Source organism: Plecotus auritus (genome assembly GCF_963455305.1).
Source record: "Plecotus auritus genome assembly, chromosome: 1".
NCBI lineage: Eukaryota > Metazoa > Chordata > Mammalia > Chiroptera > Vespertilionidae > Plecotus > Plecotus auritus.
The window spans coordinates 50362213-50382245 of NC_137770.1; the positions used below are offsets into that span (position 1 = coordinate 50362213).

Sequence of the window (20033 nt, forward strand, 5' to 3'; positions counted from 1 at the left end):
GGGTAGCAAAAACATGCCCCCACACCCAGGTCTCGGAAGTAATTAATGAGTCACCCAGAAGTTGCTGGGAGTGAACCCAGGCCTCTCCTCACTGGCAAGGAACCTGCTCTCCCTTGTGCCCCATCTTGATGTGGGGCCCTGGTACCTGGACCCCAGCGGTGAATCCAGGTCTGTCTTATCTGCACCTCCCTAGCTGCCTGCATTTGCAACTTTGGCAGGTGTCACCTCCCACAAGACTTCATTCTGTGCACTCTTCCACCCTTGATAGGTCAAGAAATAACTCTGCTGAAGCCATAAGAGGTAACTCAGAAACATGGAACCTGGCAAGCTTTGTTTCTTTGCAGGTTACTGGATCTGAGACGCTTCCTAGGGGACCACGTTCCAGGGACAACCTGACGTTGTGAAACACCTTCACCCAACTTCCGTCATGTTCCCCACAGAGCCTGGGGGAAAGATGGTGGGGACCAAGGCCTGGGTGTTCTTCTTCCTGGTCCTGGAGATCACCTCTGTGTTGGGTACAGGCTAAGTATCTGCTGTCTCCCAAATCCCCGACTTGTCATAGTGAAGTCATGTCTGGTTTGGAACTCAATTATGCATCTGCCTTAAGACCTGAGGCTGGTTTAAAATTTAGATGTATTTAAAATTTATACCCTGCTTGTTTCTCCAAAGGATTTGAGATAGTTCCCAATATTAAAACTCACAGAACAGAATATTTTAAGTGAGGAGAACGAGCTGTCATTCAGAGGGAGGAAAAAAGATAAGAGGGCTACCACCGCTGAGTGATAAATCTAGCTCAGAGCTTCCTGGCAGCCAAAGCAAAAGGAAATCACAAGGGATTATTTTCTCAGAAGTAGGTATGAGAATCGATTTGTTTTGTTTCATGAAAATTCTTTTGGCCTAAAGCTCTATTATTTAGACCCAAATTTCACAGACTAGTGAACCCCTTCTGGTCTCCTTGTCCTCTAACCCCATCTTCTGGTGACACTGAGTTCTCGAAGGAATAGGTAGAGAGAATTTGCTTACTAGACTCTCCAAGGCATCTAAGTGTCAGAACTCCTAGCCCTATCCTATCTGCTCCCTCCCATCTGCCCTTTCTCTCCTGATTTCTACCCGCATACTCAGGTAAAGCAAAAATATATATATATATTTTTTAAATGCTTAAACCTCTCTTTTAAAGCTGCATGCCCTGTAGGCTTTGTGACCACAGATGCAGGAACAAAGGCTGGCTCGGCGTCTTGCCAAACCCTGTGTGCCACCGCCTGCCTTGTTTGCTCTTTTCACCGTGACAGCTGCTGCTGTGTAGCTGATTAAAATTCAACCATCTGAGGGGAAATCAGAGTCGTCTGATTAAAGGAGCTCCTATCACCCCAATTAAAGAATTCTGATTTGGCTCCTCACATGAAAGTTAATTGCCTTTCAAAGCTTTTGCAGCCCTCTGCTCTCCTTTCTCTTTCCCATGCTGGAGCCCAACCCAGCCGCAGGTGGGTGGGGCTGGAAGCTATCTTGTGCGCATCCTAAGGCAGAGCCCTCCACCCTGCGGTCAGAAAATTGACAACCACTGCCCCAATTAGGCCAAGTAAGTCCTTTAGGGGGAGGATGGACTCTCAAAGCCAACTTTGCCAAGAGAAGGGAAATGGACATCTACTGTCCAGGCATTGAGCTAAGAGGAGTTGCTAATGCTTATTCAGCAGGCACTATGTACGAGGCATTATTCTAAGAGGATTTTATGAATGAGTTTATCTAATCCCCACAGTCCTCTGAGGCAGGAACTACTACTATCCTCAGTTTATGATGAGGGAACAGGGGTCAGATGAGTTAAGTGTCTGGCCCAAGGTCACACAGGGAGGAAGTGGCAGAGTCTCTGGATCTCATGCTCTCAATCTTCGTATACTTTAGAGATGTTCACTTGTGTTACCTCACAGACTCCTCGTGCCAACCGGACCACCCTGTGAAGTGGGAATTAATATCTCCATCTTGCAGATGGAGAAAAATAAGCCTCCATTCTGTATGGCAAGGACAGGGCCGGACCCTAATGTAGGAGCTCCCACCCATTGGCTGCTCCCCATCCTCCAAAGATCTGTTTCTAGAACAAGAGCAAAAAGAAAATAACCGCTTGTTGAGCATGCACTGCATGCCAACTCCCTTTCCACTCACTATCGCCCTGAATATGCCCCAGGGCCCTGTGATGTAGTGATTATTAATACAGCCCTATTATGTGGGGAAACAGATGTGGAGGAATAAAGCTCTTAATGAGGTTGCAGAGCCAGTAAGTGGCAGAGTGGGGATTTGAACACATGTCCTGTGCTTATGCTCCATCCACCATTCTTGAGAGGCTAGTAAGAGAACCCGCTGGGCCCTGATAACTAACAGTTCTGGCCTCTCCCTTCCCCTCCTGGCCCCCAGGGAGGCAGATGATGCTCACCCAGTCTGTGAGAAGAGTCCGACCTGGAAAGAGGACCCTAAGCAACTTTGCCAAGCCTGCGAGTCCCCTGGAGAGTGAGTTGTGGCTGGAACTGGGAGGGGCCACTAGGGGGGGTGTTTACTGAGCTTGGGCATGATTTCAGGGTTGTATGAAAACCCACTTTTAAAAAGATAAGTTTTTATTGATTTTAAAGAGCGGAGGGGAGAGGGAGAGAGAGGTAGAAACATCAATGATGAGAATCATTGATCAGCTGCCTCCTACACACCCCCAACTGGGGACTGAGCCCACAACCTGGGTGTGTGTCGTGACCAGGAATCCAGTCATGACTTCCTGGTTCATGGATTGACGCTCAACTGCTGAGCCACATTGGCCAGGCTAGAAACCCACTTTTTCAAGGCATTTGGCTTACATCTTTGTCCATGCAGAGGCACCTGCTATGTAGAACAGTCCAGAATCATGAATATGCCTGATATGTTTCAGGAATGCTGGAGGGCTTGCTGGGGCCAGAGCATAGGCTGGTGGGGAGACAATGGGGGGAGATGAGAATGGAGAGAGAGCAGGGGCCAGCTCATACCACCCTAAATGCTTGGCCAACTGAGTTAAAGCTGGGAGCGTGGGATCAACCCACATGAAGAAAGCTCACCCTGACTGCTGTGTTGGGGATGGGGTCAGAGAGAAATTGAGGTAGAGAGACCAGGCAGAAAGTTACTGACATGGTACAGCCAGGCTGCTAATGGCTTTATGGAGTCCTTGGTGGGAGTGGAGGGATGCCGAAGGGCAGGAGATTGGAGAGATGCTGGAGAGACAGATGCAATGGGCCCTGAGACCAATAGAGGGGGCTGGGTGGGAGCATGAGTGATATCAGGGATGACTCCCAGGAACTGAGCAGAAAAAGGAACTGGATGGAACTCACCTGGGGCTCCAGGGCCTGGCTCCTCCCCAACCTGGCTCTATCTCTCAGCTCCTGGCGAGTGGACAACATGGTTCAACATTGACCACCCAGGCGGGCAGGGTGACTTTGAGCGACTGGATGCCATTCACTTCTACTATGGGGACCGTGTGTGTGCTCGGCCCCTGCGGCTGGAGGCTCGGACCACTGACTGGATACCTGCAGGTATCACTGGCCAGGTGGTCCACGGCAGTCCCCGTGAGGGCTTCTGGTGCCTCAACAGGGAGCAGCGGCCCGGCCAGAACTGCTCCAATTACACCGTGCGCTTCCTCTGCCCACCAGGTGAGTCTGTGCGGCCCCCACCCTTACCTGCCTCTGGCCATGGGAAGTCTGGATATCACACATACGCATGCTTTGATTCCCCAGTAATAACCAACTAGTGTCATGAGAGCCATAATCTTCCTGTTCTGTGTTTCTGGGTGCTCTTCATTCACTCCACTTCACTGGGGATGTGTGCCTTGGTGGTGAAAACCACAGACTCTGAAGCTGGGCTGCTTGGTCCCAGCCTGGACCAGGAACTCCATTCCTTAGTCCCTGGGCCTCAGATTCCTCACATGTAGAACAGGGTAATATTAGTAAACCTTCATAGTTGTTGTTTTTTGTGTGTGTGTTTTTTTTGTGTTTTTTGTTTTGTTTTGTTTTTTGTTGTTTTTTTTTTTGGATTAAGTAAGATAATGAATATAGAGGGCTTAACCCAGGTAACATTCATTAAATGTTAGTTTCCATTTGTGCCAGATACTGTGCTGGTTATCAACATCATTCAGACTTTACAACTGAGCTGTGAGGAATCTCTATGTCCGGAGAGGTTAGGTAACTTCTCATGATTACACAGCTGTAAGTGGAGAGCTGGGGTTTGAACCCACGTCTGTGTCTGCAGAGTCCACAGTTTATGCTCTGTACTTCCTCCCTCCCCACACCGGATAAAACAGAGCAAGCTGCCGGCTGCCTGCTCTGTGGATGGGTACCCTCACCTCTTGGGGTTCCGTCAGCACTCACAAGGCCCAGGTGGCAGTGGTGGTCATCTGGAGTTGGGAGCTCAGGTTGGGCAAGGTCTGAAGCCCCCATTATTGCACACAGACCTTAGACCAGAGGTGAGGAGGGTAGGTATAAAGGGGGTTGATGTCTGAATCACCGCAGTCCCAGGCCCTGGTGGCTGTTTCCACACTGGTGGACAGGGAAGATGATGCTAACCCTGCACAGCCTGAGGCAGCATATCAGCTCCCAGTGCTTGGCCAACAAGTCCCTTTCAGGGGCACCCCTTGACCATACGGTGTCTTTGTGCAAATTAGAGATGCCACTTCCTCAAGACTCTTGACTTCCTTCTGTCATTGTAGTAAATATGAATATCAGTGACATCTATAACGTAAACGAGGTCCTGCTCTCTGAGCAAAACTAGCTTTAGGGTCAAATTTCCTGACTGAGTTCCCTTGGGAGGGAAGTCAGACTGTCTGCCCATCCTGCTTTGCAGGATCCTTGCGCCGAGACACAGACCGTATCTGGAGCTCATGGTCTCCCTGGAGCAAGTGTTCTGCTGCCTGTGGTCACACTGGGGTCCAGACCCGAACACGCACCTGCTTGGCAGAGACAGTGTCACTGTGCAGTGAGGCCACTGAGGAGGGCCGGCTCTGTATGGACCAGGCCTGTACAGGTACCACTCTTGTTCCTGGTACTAGGCAGGGAATGGCGTGGAGGGTGAAGCAGCCTACAGTAGGTTAAAGGGTCAGATTGAGATGGATTCATTCATTCATGCAGTCATCAAGTATTAACTATTATGTGCTCTGATGGGGGCTATAAAGGATAATGTGGGAGCACAGAGGTCCATTATCATAGCTTAGGGGAATCAAAGAGGACTTCCTAGAGAAGATGTCCTGAGCTAAGTATTGAAAGATAGGTAGGAATTAGTCATGCAGGCTAATAAGGAAGGGTAACAAAGGCCTAAGGGGGAGGGGAAGCATATGTGAGTCCACAGGCTGAGATGTGGCTAAAGGAGGGCCAGAATCCACATAAGCCCTCCTGACATGGCCCCTTCTTCCATAGCCTGTGACCTGGTCTGCCACATGGGCCAGGTGAATGCTGACTGTGATGCCTGTATGTGCCAGGACTTCGTGCTGCATGGGACTGTCTCCCTCCCTGGGGGTGCCCCAGCCTCAGGGGCCACTGTCTACCTGATGACCAAGACACTTAAGCCACTGACCCGGACGGACAGTAGTGGGAGATTCCGAATCCCTGGCTTATGCCCAGATGGCAAAAGCATCCTGAAGATCACAAAGACCAAGTTTGCTCCCATCAAGCTCACAATGCCCAGAACTAGCCTGAAGTCAGCCACCATCAATGCAGAGTTCATGAGAGCAGGTACTTAAGTTCTCTGGGTAGGGTGGGACTTTTAAATAAAGGGACTGCAGTGTTAAGAGCTGGTTTTCCAGTTTAGACTAAAACTCAAAACCCTTACCATGACCTACAAGGCCCAACATCATCTGCTCCGCCCCCCATTACTTCTCTGCTCTTCTCTTCTATTATCCTCCTGTCTGCCCCCACTGAGTCACTCTACTCCAGCCACAATGTCCTCCTATCTGTTCCTCACACACACAGGCACACTCCTGCCTCAGGACCTTTGCACTTGCTATATACTCTGTTTAGATATTGGCATGGCTTGCTCCCTGAAATGAGTTCTTCCCTGGACCACCTTATTAAAATAGTCATTACAATATAGTGTGAGGTTTGGAGGTCAGAAAGAGACAGAGAGAGGCTGGGGGGTTCAGAAATGGTACAGAATGGCTGGAAAATTCTGCTGGAAGCAGCACAACAGGAATATTGTTCTATTTAAAACAACCAACTCTGTTTCAATGGCCATGCTTGGGAATCATGGCTGGCACAAGATCCCCTTGGTTCTCCATTGCCTCACCTAGATGCTGCTTGAGAGGCCACGGAAGCAGGCCCTAAGGTAGAAGAGGTGGACTCCATTCTGGATCAGCACCCTAAATAGGATCTTTCAGAGGGGCAGGTGGGGTGTGGGGTGGTGGGGTGTGTGTCAAGTCATACAATTTTAACACTTGTCAAAGAACCCGGGGAAGGAAGAGAATCTGTCACAAAGGAAAACCCAAAGCACCATTTCTCGTCTTCTGTCCCAGAGACTCCATACATTGTGAAGAACCCTGAGACAAAAGCACGGAGAGCTGGGCAGAGTGTGGCCCTGTGCTGTAAGGCCACAGGGAAGCCCAGTCCAGACCAGTATTTCTGGTGAGTATTCTGCCAGCTGTCCTGCCCGATTCTTCTCTGGGCAACCAGGTCTTTCTTGCATTCGGTCTGGTCTTATTTTATTTTTTTATTTTTTTTATTGATTTCAGAGAGGAAGGGAGAGGGAGAGAGAGATAGAAACATCAATAATGAAAGAGAATCCTCTATCGGCTGCTTCCTGCATGCCCCACACTGGGGATCGCGCCTGCAACCTGGGCATGTACCCTGACCGGGAATCGAACCATGACTTCCTGCTTCATAGGTTGACACTCAACCACTGAGCCACACCAGCTGGGTGGTCTGGTCTTATTAATCACTAGAGGCCCAGTGCATGAAAACTCATGCACTGGAAGGAGGATCCCTCAGCTCAGCCTGCCCCCATCACAGTCCAGGAGCCCTCAGGGGCGGGAGGCAACCCGGCAATCAGGGGAAGGCGACGCCCCATCACACCTCTGCTGCTGCCACTGTCAGCAGCACAAGCCTCGGCCTGCCCTGTTTACCTGAGCCTCAGGTGGCCAAGGGTGGCTGGGCAGCCGCCATCCGAGGCTTGCCTGTGCCTCAGGCCAGCCCTGGGTGGCTAGGGGGCAGAGGGGACTGGGGGACTCTGGAGGCAGGCCCACCACCCCAGCGGGGCTGAGAGGACTGGGCGCTGCCATCTTGTGGCTGTGGGCACTGCCATCTTTGAGGGCGGGGCAGTCAATTAGCATATTCCCTCCTTATTGGCTGTGGGCGCCATCATCTTTGAGACGGTGTGAGGGTCAATTAGCATATTCCCTCTTTATTAAATAGGATAATACTAACCAACAAAATAAAGTTAGAAGTAGGGCCCAGGTTCAGAGCCCAGAAATTGGCACTTATGTTTTTTTTATTAATCCTCACCTGAGGATATTTTTCCATTGATTTTTAGGGAGAGTGGAAGAGAGAGGGACAGAGAGAGAGAAATATCAATGTGAGAGAAACACATCAATTGGTTGCCTCCTGCATGAGCCCTGACCAGGGCTGGGGTCAGGGAGGAGCCTGCAACCCAGGTACATACCCTTGACTGGAATCAAACCTGGGACCCCTTGCCCTAACCGGTTTGGCTCAGTGGATAGAACGTGGGCCTGCTTACTCAAGGGTCCCAGGTTTGATTCCAGTCAAGGGCATGTACCTTGGTTGCAGGCACATCCCCAGTGGGGGGTGTGCAGGAGGCAGCTGATCGATGTTTCTCTGTCATTGATGTTTCTAACTCTTTCTCCCTCTCTCTTCCTCTCTGTAAAAAATCAATAAAATATATTTTAAAAAAACAACAAAAAACACCTGGGACCCTTCAGTCCGCAGGCCAACCCTCTATCCACTGAGTCAAACTGGCTTAGGGCTGGAAGTTGGCACTTATAAGTGGGGACCAGCAGGGTTGAGGCCACACAGACAACCAGAAAGCCCTGTGTGGTCTTCTCGAGGCTGGGGTCCCTTCAGAGCGGCTCTGGTCTCTGGGTCCTGACTTTCATATCCTCAGGATACAGAACAAGGTTCCTCAGCCCTGCTTCCCCAACAAAGGCAAACAAGGTCAAAGTCTCCTGCGGCTGTGAGTCCTTTACCCTTCACAGACATTTTACAGCCATTCTCTTGTTTGACCCACCCAATGTTTCTGTGACGTCAGCTAGGAATCACTGCTCCCATTTTATTGATCAGGAAGCTGATGCTAAGGAGGGTGAGATGATTTGTCCAAGGATCCATAGCCAGCGAGTGGTGGAGCTGAGACTCAATCAAGTCCCTTGACTCCCAGGCCAATCAGTGCTCTTGGATGAGCTATGTCAAAGGTGGTATTGGCATCTGCAGGGACCCATCCACCATCTGTCTCTCTGGCTGCTTGCTATGGCACTGCCCCCTCAGGCTACACCTCTCCATTCCTTGCAGGTATCACAACAACACGCTGCTGGACCCCTCCCTCTACAAGCCCGACGGCAAGCTGTTACTGAAGAACCTACAGCGGGACCAGGCTGGGGAGTACTTCTGCAAGGCCCAGAGCGACGCGGGGGCTGCGAAGTCCCAGGTCGCCCAGCTGATTGTTATAGGTAAGCCTGGCAGGGTCCCTGGGGAGCCTCTGCTGCAGGACTGGGGAGCACCTCAGTGGACATAACTGGGCAGCAAAACCCCCAGCTTTTCTGTGCTGTGTACAGTGCTATGTCCTCTGAGACACGAAGATGCCACAGACCCCAATTCTACCCTCTCGGAGCTGCCACCCTAGGAGAGGTCAGGAACTGTAATTAAGGAACTGTAATTAAGCAAAGATAGGCAAATGCAGTTAAAGCAGGAGATAATGGGCCATGGACTCTCTAGATGAGAGGTAGAGACTTTCCAGGCAGGAGTGACCATGGGTGGCTACTTGAGAGAGCAGCATTTCAACTGGGGCTTAAATAGTGGTTCTTAGATTTGGATGCCCAGTGGGATCACCTGGTTGGTGTTAACAAAAACCCAGGTGCCTGAAACTTACCCCTCTCCCCCCAGAGAGTTTTTTTAAAAAAACATATTTTTATTGATTTCAGATAGGAAGGGAGAGGGAGAGAGAGATAGAAACCTGAGAGATAATCATTGATCAGCTGCTTCCTGCACGCTCACACTGGGGATCAAGTTTGAAACCTGGGCATGTGCCCTGACTGGAATCAAATCATGACCTCCTGGTTCATAGGTCGACCCTCAACCATTGAGCCTTGCTGGCCAGGCACCCCCAGAGAGTTCATAGGTCTACAGCAGCGGTTCTCAGCCTGTGGGTCGTGACCCACAGGTTGAGAACTGCTAGCAGGGTCGCCTAAGACCGTCGGAAAACACAGAGATTTACATTACGATTCATAACAGTAGCAAAATTACAGTTATGAAGTAGCAACGAAAATAATTTTATGGTTGGGGGTTACCACAACATGAGGAACTGTATTAAAGAGTCGCAGCATTAGAAAGGTTGAGAACCACTGCTAGCTGGTTTGGTTCAGTGGATAGAATATTGGCCTGAGGACTGAAGGGTCCCAGGTTTGATTCCAGTCAAGGGCACATGCCTGGATTGCGGGCTTGATTCCCAGTTGTGGGCATACAGGAGGCAGCCGATCAATGACTTTCTCTCATCATTGATGTTTCTATCTCTCTCTCCCTCTCCCTTCTTCTCTGAAATCAGTAAAAATGTTTTTAAAAAAAGAAAAGAAAAAGAAGTGTGCTTGAGGGGAAAGACTTGAGGTCAAAATCAATCAGGAACCTGTACTTGGAAAGTGAGAGAGGAGGATAGCTTAGTAATTGGCCTAAACAAAACCAAACAAAAGGAAGAGGAAGAGAAAATTTATTGGAAGGGTTCTGGAATATTTTACAGACTCCAAGAAAGTTGAGCAACAGACCTCAAGACACAGGACAGTTGGACCTTGGCAACAGTGGAGTCCTGTCAGCTGTGGTTCCCAACCCATAACACCAACGCTCCCCCTTTGTCACAGTTATTTTGAATACTTTAAATTTTTAACACTTTACATTTACAAAGTATTTTCTATTCTGAAGTTAAATTTATGGATAATAAGTTAACTACATATAATTGCCAAGTATATATGCACACATCCCAAACTATACCATAAAGGAGAAATAAAAAGAAAATAACTTTAATGCAAAATAATATGTATTTCAATATGTAAAGGCTTTAGCATAATTGCACTAGAAAGCCAACCAAGAGGTCAGACACTTGCACTTGACTCCAGTCGCTGTGACTGTGGCAGCTGCAGATACTGCTGGATGCAGGGGTCTCATTGTGGTGGGTCACATTCCTTGGGTAAGGCGGTAAGTACGTGATTTTTCTGAGACAAGGAACAATTCTTGTTATTTTCCCAAGCTAAACAAAGTATAATCTTAGCTTGGTTTTTATGGTAGCTGCATTTTCAGAAAAATTCAATGTATGGTAGTCACATTAAAAAAATACTAGGCTCTGATCATTTTAAACAAGTTTTCCACCTACGTGAATGTCTGCTGGGATGTGTGAAAGTCATGCAGGAGACAGAAAAAGTCCTGGCAGAAAAGTGCCAGGCTTTGCCGGTCACAGGGCAGCAATGCCCCCACCCACTATATGCCAGCAGCACTCCCAATTTGGGTGGTAACGCAACACACCCTCACAGATTTTAAGGGCTCATCTCCAATGAGAGCCATTACGATAGTGGTCTCAGCAACCAACTCTACTTCTCCATGTATAAAACGGGCTTAGCAACAACAGCTGTTCATCTTTCTCAGAGAAGTTCAGTGAGAATCAGGATCTTGGATATGGAAGTACTTTGAAAACGATAAAGCACTGTACAGAGGTGAGGCTAAGGTGTCTTGTGTGTAGGATGTGAACTTACATTTAATAGCCACACCGTTTCCCTCCACAGCCCCTGATGAGACTCCATGCAACCCAACCCCTGAGAGCTACCTTATCCGGTTGCCTCATGATTGCTTCCAGAATGCCACCAACTCCTTCTACTATGATGTGGGCCGTTGCCCTGTCAAGACCTGTGCAGGGCAGCAGGATAATGGGATCAGGTGCCGGGATGCTGTGGAGAACTGCTGTGGCATCTCCGAAACAGAGGAGAGGGAGATCCAGTGCAGTGGGTACACACTGCCCACCAAGGTGGCCAAGGAGTGTAACTGCCAGCGGTGTACAGAGACCCGGAGTATTGTGCGGGGCCGCGTCAGCGCTGCTGACAATGGGGAACCCATGCGCTTTGGCCACGTGTACATGGGGAACAACCGTGTGAGCATGACTGGCTACAAGGGCACTTTCACCCTCCACATCCCCCAGGACACTGAGAGGCTGGTGCTCACATTTGTGGACAGGCTGCAGAAGTTCGTCAACACTACCAAAGTGCTGCCCTTCAACAAGAAGGGGAGTGCAGTGTTCCATGAGATCAAGATGCTTCGGCGGAAAGAGCCCATCACCTTGGAGGCCACGGAGACCAACATTATCCCCCTGGGGGAGATGGATGGTGAAGACCCTGTGGCTGAGTTGGAGATCCCTTCCAAGAGTTTCTACAAGCAGAATGGGGAGCCCTACACAGGAAAAGTAAAGGCCAGTGTGACCTTCCTGGATCCCCGCAATATTTCCACAGCCACCGCTACCCAGAGTGACCTGAACTTCATCAATGATGATGGAGACACCTTCCCCCTTCGAACATATGGCATGTTTTCTGTGGACTTCAGAGATGAGGCCACCTCTGAGTCACTTAATGCTGGCAAGGTGAAGGTTCACCTCGACTCGACCCAGGTCAAGATGCCAGAGCATGTGTCCACAATGAAACTGTGGTCACTCAACCCAGACACAGGGCTATGGGAAGAGGAAGGTGACTTTAAATTTGAAAGCCAAAGGCGGAACAAAAGGGAAGAGAGAACCTTCCTGGTGGGCAACATGGAGATCCGAGAAAGGAGGCTTTTTAACTTGGATGTCCCTGAAAGCAGGAGGTGCTTTATCAAGGTGAGGGCCTACAGGAGTGAGAGGTTCTTGCCCAGTGAGCAGGTCCAGGGGGTTGTGGTCTCTGTGATCAACCTGGAGCCCAGGACTGGTTTCTCATCCAACCCCAGGGCCTGGGGCCGCTTTGACAGTGTCATCACGGGCCCCAATGGGGCCTGTCTGCCTGCCTTCTGTGATGACCAGTCCCCTGATGCCTACTCTGCCTATGTCTTGGCAAGCCTGGCTGGGGAAGAACTGGAAGCAGTGGCATCTTCTCCTAAATTCAATCCAAATGCAATTGGTGTCCCTCAGCCCTACCTCAACAAGCTCAAGTACCGGCGGACAGACCATGAGGACCCACGGGTTAAGAAGACAGCTTTCCAGATCAGCATGGCCAAGCCAAGGCCCAACTCAGCTGAGGAGAGCAATGGACCCATCTATGCCTTTGAGAATCTCCGGGCATGTGAGGAGGCACCGCCTAGTGCAGCCCACTTCCGGTTCTACCGGATTGAGGGGGATCGGTATGACTACAATACTGTCCCCTTCAATGAAGACGATCCCATGAGCTGGACTGAAGACTACCTGGCATGGTGGCCCAAGCCAATGGAGTTCAGGGCCTGCTACATTAAGGTGAAGATTGTGGGGCCAGTGGAGGTGAATGTGCGATCCCGCAACATGGGGGGCACCCACCGACAGACTGTGGGGAAGCTGTATGGAATCCGCGATGTCAAAAGCACACGGGATAGGGACCAGCCCAATGTCTCATCTGCTTGTTTGGAGTTCAAGTGCAGTGGGATGCTCTATGACCAGGATCGTGTGGACCGCACATTAGTGAAGATCATTCCCCAAGGCAGCTGCCATCGAGCCAGTGTAAACTCCATGCTGCATGAGTACCTGGTCAACCACCTACCACTGGCAGTCAACAATGACACCAGTGAGTACACCATGCTGGCGCCCCTGGATCCACTGGGCCACAACTATGGAATCTACACTGTCACTGACCAGGACCCTCGTGTGGCCAAGGAGATCGCTCTTGGCCGGTGCTTTGATGGCACATCGGATGGCTCCTCCAGAATCATGAAGAGCAACGTGGGAGTGGCCCTCACCTTTAACTGCATAGAGAGGCAGGTGGGTCGCCAGAGTGCCTTCCAGTACCTCCAAAGTATCCCAGGCCAGACCCCTGCCCCCGGCACTATCAGAGGAAGAGTGCCCTTCAGGAGGCAGCAGCGGGCAAGTAGGGGTGGCCAGCGCCGGCCTGGAGGGATGGCCTCTCTGAGTTTTCGTGGGGTTGCTCAGCAGCCTTTAAACAACTAAGCTTGTGGTACTTCTTTTCTCCCCACAACCTCACGTGACAGCCATTGTGAGACTGACGCACAGACTGTCTCTTGGTTAATTTAAGCACATCTGTTCTGGTGCAGTTTGCTTGTTTATTTTTCTTCATGCCTTCACTTACTGTCTTTGTCCCATGATACTGATTGGCACGTAGCCCCCAAAATGGCAAAATAAAGCCTCTTTGATCTGTTCTTTAAAAGAAACACCAGAAATTGGCCATTGGCAAACGTTGTGGCTTTGACTGTTTTTCATTTGGTGCCATCAATAGAAGTCCCCTTCCTTTTCTTTTTGCATGGTTTTGCCCACCTTTACGATAATGATAATCTGAAGTTGAAGGTGAAATAACCAATATAAAGTATATTTCCTGGTCTTGCTCCAAGGACGTAAGCAAGGTCTTCATCACTGTTCATACATATAAATGGTGGTAAAATAAAATAATAAACTCCAAGATTTTTACTTGAAATGTAAATAAGTTATTTCTTTACTGGATCTGGAACTCTTAGTGCACATTTCACGTTAAGCTATTGAATACAGGGTAATCATAGTTCTCCACCGAGTCTGGAAAGTACATCTCGTATCCAACTGCACCAGGTTTACAATTACATTAACATGTTTCCCTTTACATTTGCTTTCGATCTTGCTAGAAGCCCAGTGCAGCTCAGAGCAGATGTCAATAAATGTACGTTTTGTACTTGATTTTGAGACTGCTGTCCTATCTTTTAACCCCAGCTGCTCAAGGAGAAGAGGGGACTCTGGAAAGTGATCACAAGGTGGCATGAGCCACTGCCCCCTCTAAGTGGCAGGGCTGGGGAATTAGACACACACTCCACCGTCAAGTTTGCTCTCGTGGATCATATTTTCCACTCACAGAGAAGAGCAGAGATTCCTGGAGTTGTGAGCATGTTCTGGACTCCTGAGCAAAGCTAAACACATGTCCCAATGTGGTTTTTTTCCTTTCTTTCCCATACTGGGAAGCATATACAATGGCTTGGCCCATGGTCTGGTAAGCTGGCCAAGTGGTCTTTCAGCAACCCCCACAGCCCGCTGCCTTCTCCAGCTGGGCTGGCTGGCCTCACGCAGAAATTATGGACTTTGTCTTTCTTTCTTTTTTCTTTTCTTCTTTTTCTTTCTTTTTTTTTCCCCCCTCCAAGCTCTTCTAAAGACATCCACCTTTTCCAGACACCAGATTTCTATTGTGTGTGACAGCCCCTGTTCCTTGAGTAAAACAACTGGTCCAAATGAATAGGCCTTTGTTTTTAGAAAAGAGGTTTGGGTTAAAATAGTAAATCAGAGGCTGGTGGATGGTTCCAAAGTGATCTTGGACACATGGACAGTCAGGACAGAGGGGTGTGGGGTTGGGTAAGATGCACTGACTGCCCCTCCCCCAACCCCTCCTGTCAAGAAAGAGGCCATGGGGATTGGGAGAAGAAAGCGTTATTTATAATCAGGACAAAAAACTTTCCTTGATCCCCTGGCTGGCCCAGGGTAGCTCCTTTTGGTCGCCTCTGGCCTGGACTGGATTTGTACTCTTGGATCAGTATCTGCCCAACTCCCAGGGGTTTGGTTCATAATCAATTAGAAATTTCTCTGGCGGAGCACCCCTTCCCCATGACCTCTGAGAAAGAGAGCACATGCAGGGTTGGGCCCAGTGACCTTATGATTGATTGCTCCTTGATTCACTTCCAGACTATGCTTCCCAGGGAGCAGCTCTCACTGACTGCCTGGGGGTGGGGCATTGACTGACCTTCCCGAAGGGTCAGTGTTAACTATCTGCAGCACAGACGCCTTGCCATACTGCTTTAGGAGCCAGTGTGTGCTGCTTCAACCTGTCCACCAGTTCCCTTCCAACTCACCGAGACGGGTGCTGGGAGAGTGAGCTGGCTGGGCTCCCACCCCATGACCTTCCCTTTCTGTTCTTCATTGAGGACCTGAATAACTCGACTCCAGCAGGTTGCAGCTGGCACCTGACTTCTTTCTTTACTTATCAAACATTTATTGAGTATCTACCTACTCTATGCCAAGCCATGTGTATAGGTGGACTGGACTGTATGAGTATATAAAATATACCATACATAGTGGCACTACCACTTGAGGTGGTAATCAGAGGGGCTTCTTGGAGGAGGTTACATCTCATTTAAGGACTAAATGCTAGCTAGGAGCTTAAGCTGTGGCTGTCAGGAGCAAGGAGCACAAGCAGAAACAGCTTGGAGGCTGGGTGGGAATGGCAAATACCTCACTTTCAGAAAAGGAAACACTGTTGAGCTCATGGCACCGAATTTCTAAGCATCTTGCTTCCAAAGACTGGTATGCTGCCTGCTAGCTGCATGACTTTGGTCCATTTCCCTGGACCTCATTTTCCTTATCTATAAATGAAGGAGTTGGTTGTACACTAAAACAAATATAATGTTAGAGGTAGAAAAGGGTGTAGGGGGATAAATGGTGATGGGAAAAATATAAAAATAATAAAAACTAATATAGTTATATGTCAGTTATATCTCAATAGCTTTTTTCTTTTCTTTTTTTTTTTTTTAAGTGAAGGAGTCAGTCTAGCTTAGAATCTAACCCATCTCTAAAGTCCTTACCATGATTTCCAGTGAGGCTAAGAGCACGGTTCCCAGGATGCCTTCGCTTTACCAAACTGCTGATGATTCACCGGGTGTTTCCTTCCCCCGTGGAGACTGTACACTGGATGGACAAAACGTTCATTTCAGAAAAACCCTGGGGTTTTGGTCTCAGCCTGCTGTATACTGGCTGGTCACCCAGTTACTGGGCGTGAACTGTATGGGGATGGACAGCACATGGCAGGGAGGAAGGGCACAGGCCGAAAGATAGCAGGGCCAATCAGGCTGCTTCTGCTCCAGCCAAGGGATGCTCCAGGCAGAAAGCTCTCTGTAGTTTGGAAAGCTCTAGCAGATAAGGTGATAGAGCACACTGTCAGTAAGAGATCAGGACAAGAACAGAGTCTTGAAAGATTGAGAAAATTTAGACAAGCCAAGTTGGAGGCAGTGCAGGGATAGGTGGTTTCCAGCACAATGATTGGCCAGAGCCAAGTAATGGAGGTGGGACTGAACACTGGAAGGCTTTTAGTTACATGTAGCTGGGGTGCCGGCAGACAACAGGAAGGACTGGAACCAGGAACTGCAAAGCCATTGAATCCTGGCCATCACTCTCTCTGGTTTTGATTCTCTCATTTCCTCCCACTCAGTGGTTTTTCTCTCTTCAGTCTCTAACTCAGTCTTGCTCTGCTTCTCAGATTGACTCTCTGACTGTTTCTCCCTCCTCTTTCTAGGCCTCTCTCTGGTCAGCCTATTTCTCAGTCTCTTCTTTTTGCAGGCACCCTTAGTTTCTCTTTGCAGATCTGCTATGTCTGCTCGTCTGGATTCATAGAAGAGGTGGCCGTTTCCTCAAGTCAAAGAGTCCTGTCCTAAGCCCAGATTCCTTGGAGAGAGAATCTGATTGGCTCAGTTTGAAATGGGGCTCCACCTCTGGTCTAACCAACTGTGGCTATAGTGGGGGTGGGGTGAGGGGATGCTTAGGGGCAGTCCTATTAGTCATGGTTGCTGGGGAGATGGGGCAATTCTCAGAGAAATGGAATCCTGATGAATTGGGGAGACATTGCAAAAGGTGAATACTTCAGGTGACAGTGAACAGATCATTGTGGGCTTACTGGAAGTTTAGGGTTTTTCATTTCCAAACACCAAGGGATTTTAAATACATCAAATGAGATCTGTGTGGTACCTGTTTTTTGAAATCTGATGTCTTGCTTCATGACTTAGAACTTGATCAGTTTTTGTAGTTTCCATGTGCGATTGAAAAAAAAAAAAGTGTATTCCCTAATCATTGAGTGCAGGTTTCTACATAAGACCATTAACTCAAACTTGTTAATTGTTCTGTTCAGTAAATAAAGAGTGTGTTGAAATTGTCCACTAGATGATGCACTTGTCCGTTTCCCTCTGTGATCCTAAATTCGGCTTTATATATTTGGAGGTTATTTTAATGGTTGCCTATTATGTTTTGAATTTTTATGCCTTCTTCTGAGTTGAATCTTTTATTGTTATATGTATAACTATGTTATTTGTTCCCATAAAGGCTTTTTGTCTTAAAGCCTATATCTCCAAATTTTCTTTTCGTTAGTATTTTCTCAGTATATCTTTTAAAATCTTTTTGCTTTTAACCTTATGTATCCTTTTTTGTTGTTGTTAGTTTATTTTGTTCATAAGATTCCACATATAAATGAGATCATATGGTATTTGTCTTTCTCTGACTGGCTTATTTCACTTAGCATAGTACCCTCCTGATCCATCGATGCAATTGCAAAGGGTAATATTTCCTTCCCTTTTTTTTTTTTTCTGGTGAGATAATACTGAATTGTGTAAATATACCATAGCTGTTTTATCCACTTATCTACTGATGGGCACTTGGTTTGCTTCCAAATCTTGGCTATTGTAAATAACACTGCAATGAACATAGGAGTGCGTGTATTCTTTTGAATTAGTGTTGTGGGTTTCTTTGGATATATTCCCAGAAGTGGAATCACTGTGCTTCTGTGTCTTTTTAAAATGTGTTCTTATAAACAGCATATAGCTGAGTTTTAGTTTATCTAATCTAATAATCTGTCTTTTAACTATCGAGTCTAGTAAATATATATGGTAATTAGTTGTGTTTGCACTGTTTTTATCATCTTACCTGTTGATTTTTTTAAATTACCTTTTCTCTTTTACTGTTAACATTATGATTGAGCAATATTTTTCTTATTCAGTTTTTCCCCTTATATTAATATGGGAGTTTTACACTTTTTCTGTTCTTTCAGTGTTTTCTCTTGAATTATTTTTGTAAACTGATTTTAACAAAATCAAAGTTAAATAGTATCTTCAGCCCTGGCCAGTGTGGCTCAGGCGTCATCCATGCACCAAAAGGTTGCTGGTTCCATTCCTGGTCAGGGCACATGCCCAGGTTTTAGGCTTGATCCCCAATAGGGGGCATGTGGCAGCAGCCAACCCATGTTGCTCTCTTGGTCCTTCCTCTCTCTCTAAAAATCAATAAACTATTTTAAAGAACTGTATCTTTGCCCCTTAAACAATATTTTAGTTATTTTTTGCACCTCAAAACAAACATTTTAATGTTACCATGTTTGTTTAGATTTATTTACATGTTTATCACCTCAGACCTTGCTTTTAAGGTTATTTTTTCTTCTTCCTGAAAAGTATCTTTTAGATATTATTTTAGTGAAGGTCTGTTGTTGGTAGAACTATTGGGTTTTTTTAAAATTGGAATATAATTCATATACTATAAAATTCACCATTTTAAATTGTACAGTTTAAAAACTCAGTATATTAACTGAGTTCTAAAAACCACTATCACTGTCTATTTCCAGAACATTTTCATCCCAGGAAGAAATCCCATACCCAGTTACTCCCTAACCATCCTCCCCCACTCCTCTGGCAACTACTTTGTCTTTATGGATTAGCCTATTCTGGACATTTCACATAAATGCGTTCATACAATATGTGGTCTTTTATGTTTGACTTCTTTCATTTAGCATGTTTTCAAGGTTCATTCATATTGTAGTATGTATTAATATTTCATTACTTTTTATGTTTGAATAATAGTCCATTGTATGGACATACCAAATTTTATCTATTAAGCAGTTGAATATTTGAGCTGTATCCACTTTTTCCCTATTTTGAATTATGCTGGTATGAACATTTATGTACACGTTTTTGTATGAACATATATTTTCAATTCTCTTAGTTATATATCCAGGAGTGGAATTGCTAGGTCATTTAGTATCTCTATGTTTAAGTTTTGAGTAACTACCAAATTGTTTTCCACAGCAGCCATCCATTTTACATTCCCACCAGCACTATATGAGTTCTAGTTTCTCATATAGTTTCTCACTATATGAGAGTTCTAGTTTCTAGTTCTAGTTGTCCTTGCCAACACTTGGCATTTTTGTTTTAAGTTATAGCCATCTAGTAAGTGTAAAGTGGTATCTCATTGTTGTTTTGATTTGCATTTTACTAGTGGCAAATAATGTTGAGCATATTTTCATATACTTATTCATATCACTTGTATATCTTTCTTGGAGAAATGTCTATTCAAATCCTTTGTCCATTGTCTTAGTCTGTTCAGGCTGCTATAACAAAAATAGCAAAGACCAGGTGGCTTATGAACAAGAAAGAAATGGATTTCTCACAGTTCTGAAGGCTGGGAAGTCCAAGATCAAAGTGCTGACAATGTGGTGAGAGTTTGCTTCCTGGTTCATATAGATGCGTGGTGGAAGGGGCAAGGGAGCTCTCTGAGGTTTCTTTTAATAAGGGCACTAATCACATTTATGAAGGTCCCACACTCATGACTTAATTACCTCCCAAAGCCTCATCTCCTAATACCATTACATTGGGGATTAGGTTTCAACATATGAATTTGGGGTGGGAGTGGGGGCAGGGGACACAAACATTCAGTCTATAGCACCCATTTAAAAAATTGGATTATTGCCCTGACTGGTTTGGCTCAGTGGGTGTAGCGTTGGCCTGCTGACTGAAGGGTCCCGGGTTTGATTCCGGTTAAGGGCATGTACCTTGGTTGCGGGCACATCCCAAGTAGGGGGTGTGCAGGAGGCAGCTGATCGATGTTTCTCTCTCATCGATGTTTCTAACTCTCTATCCCTCTCCCTT

At 47.1% G+C, this 20033-nt stretch overlaps 1 protein-coding gene across 1 annotated transcript; it reads left to right on the forward strand.

The window, feature by feature from the left end:
- Positions 1-344: 344 nt before the first annotated feature.
- Positions 345-13533, forward strand: CILP (cartilage intermediate layer protein; the record flags this gene model as incomplete). Its single annotated transcript, XM_080640880.1, is given in 12 exon segments — positions 345-515; positions 2404-2496; positions 3384-3653; positions 4840-5019; positions 5409-5723; positions 6500-6608; positions 8502-8659; positions 10973-13294; positions 13297-13346; positions 13349-13411; positions 13413-13448; positions 13450-13533. Coding segments are annotated over 12 exon segments (3768 nt in total). The 5' UTR covers positions 345-427.
- Between the last annotated feature and the right edge of the window lie 6500 nt (positions 13534-20033).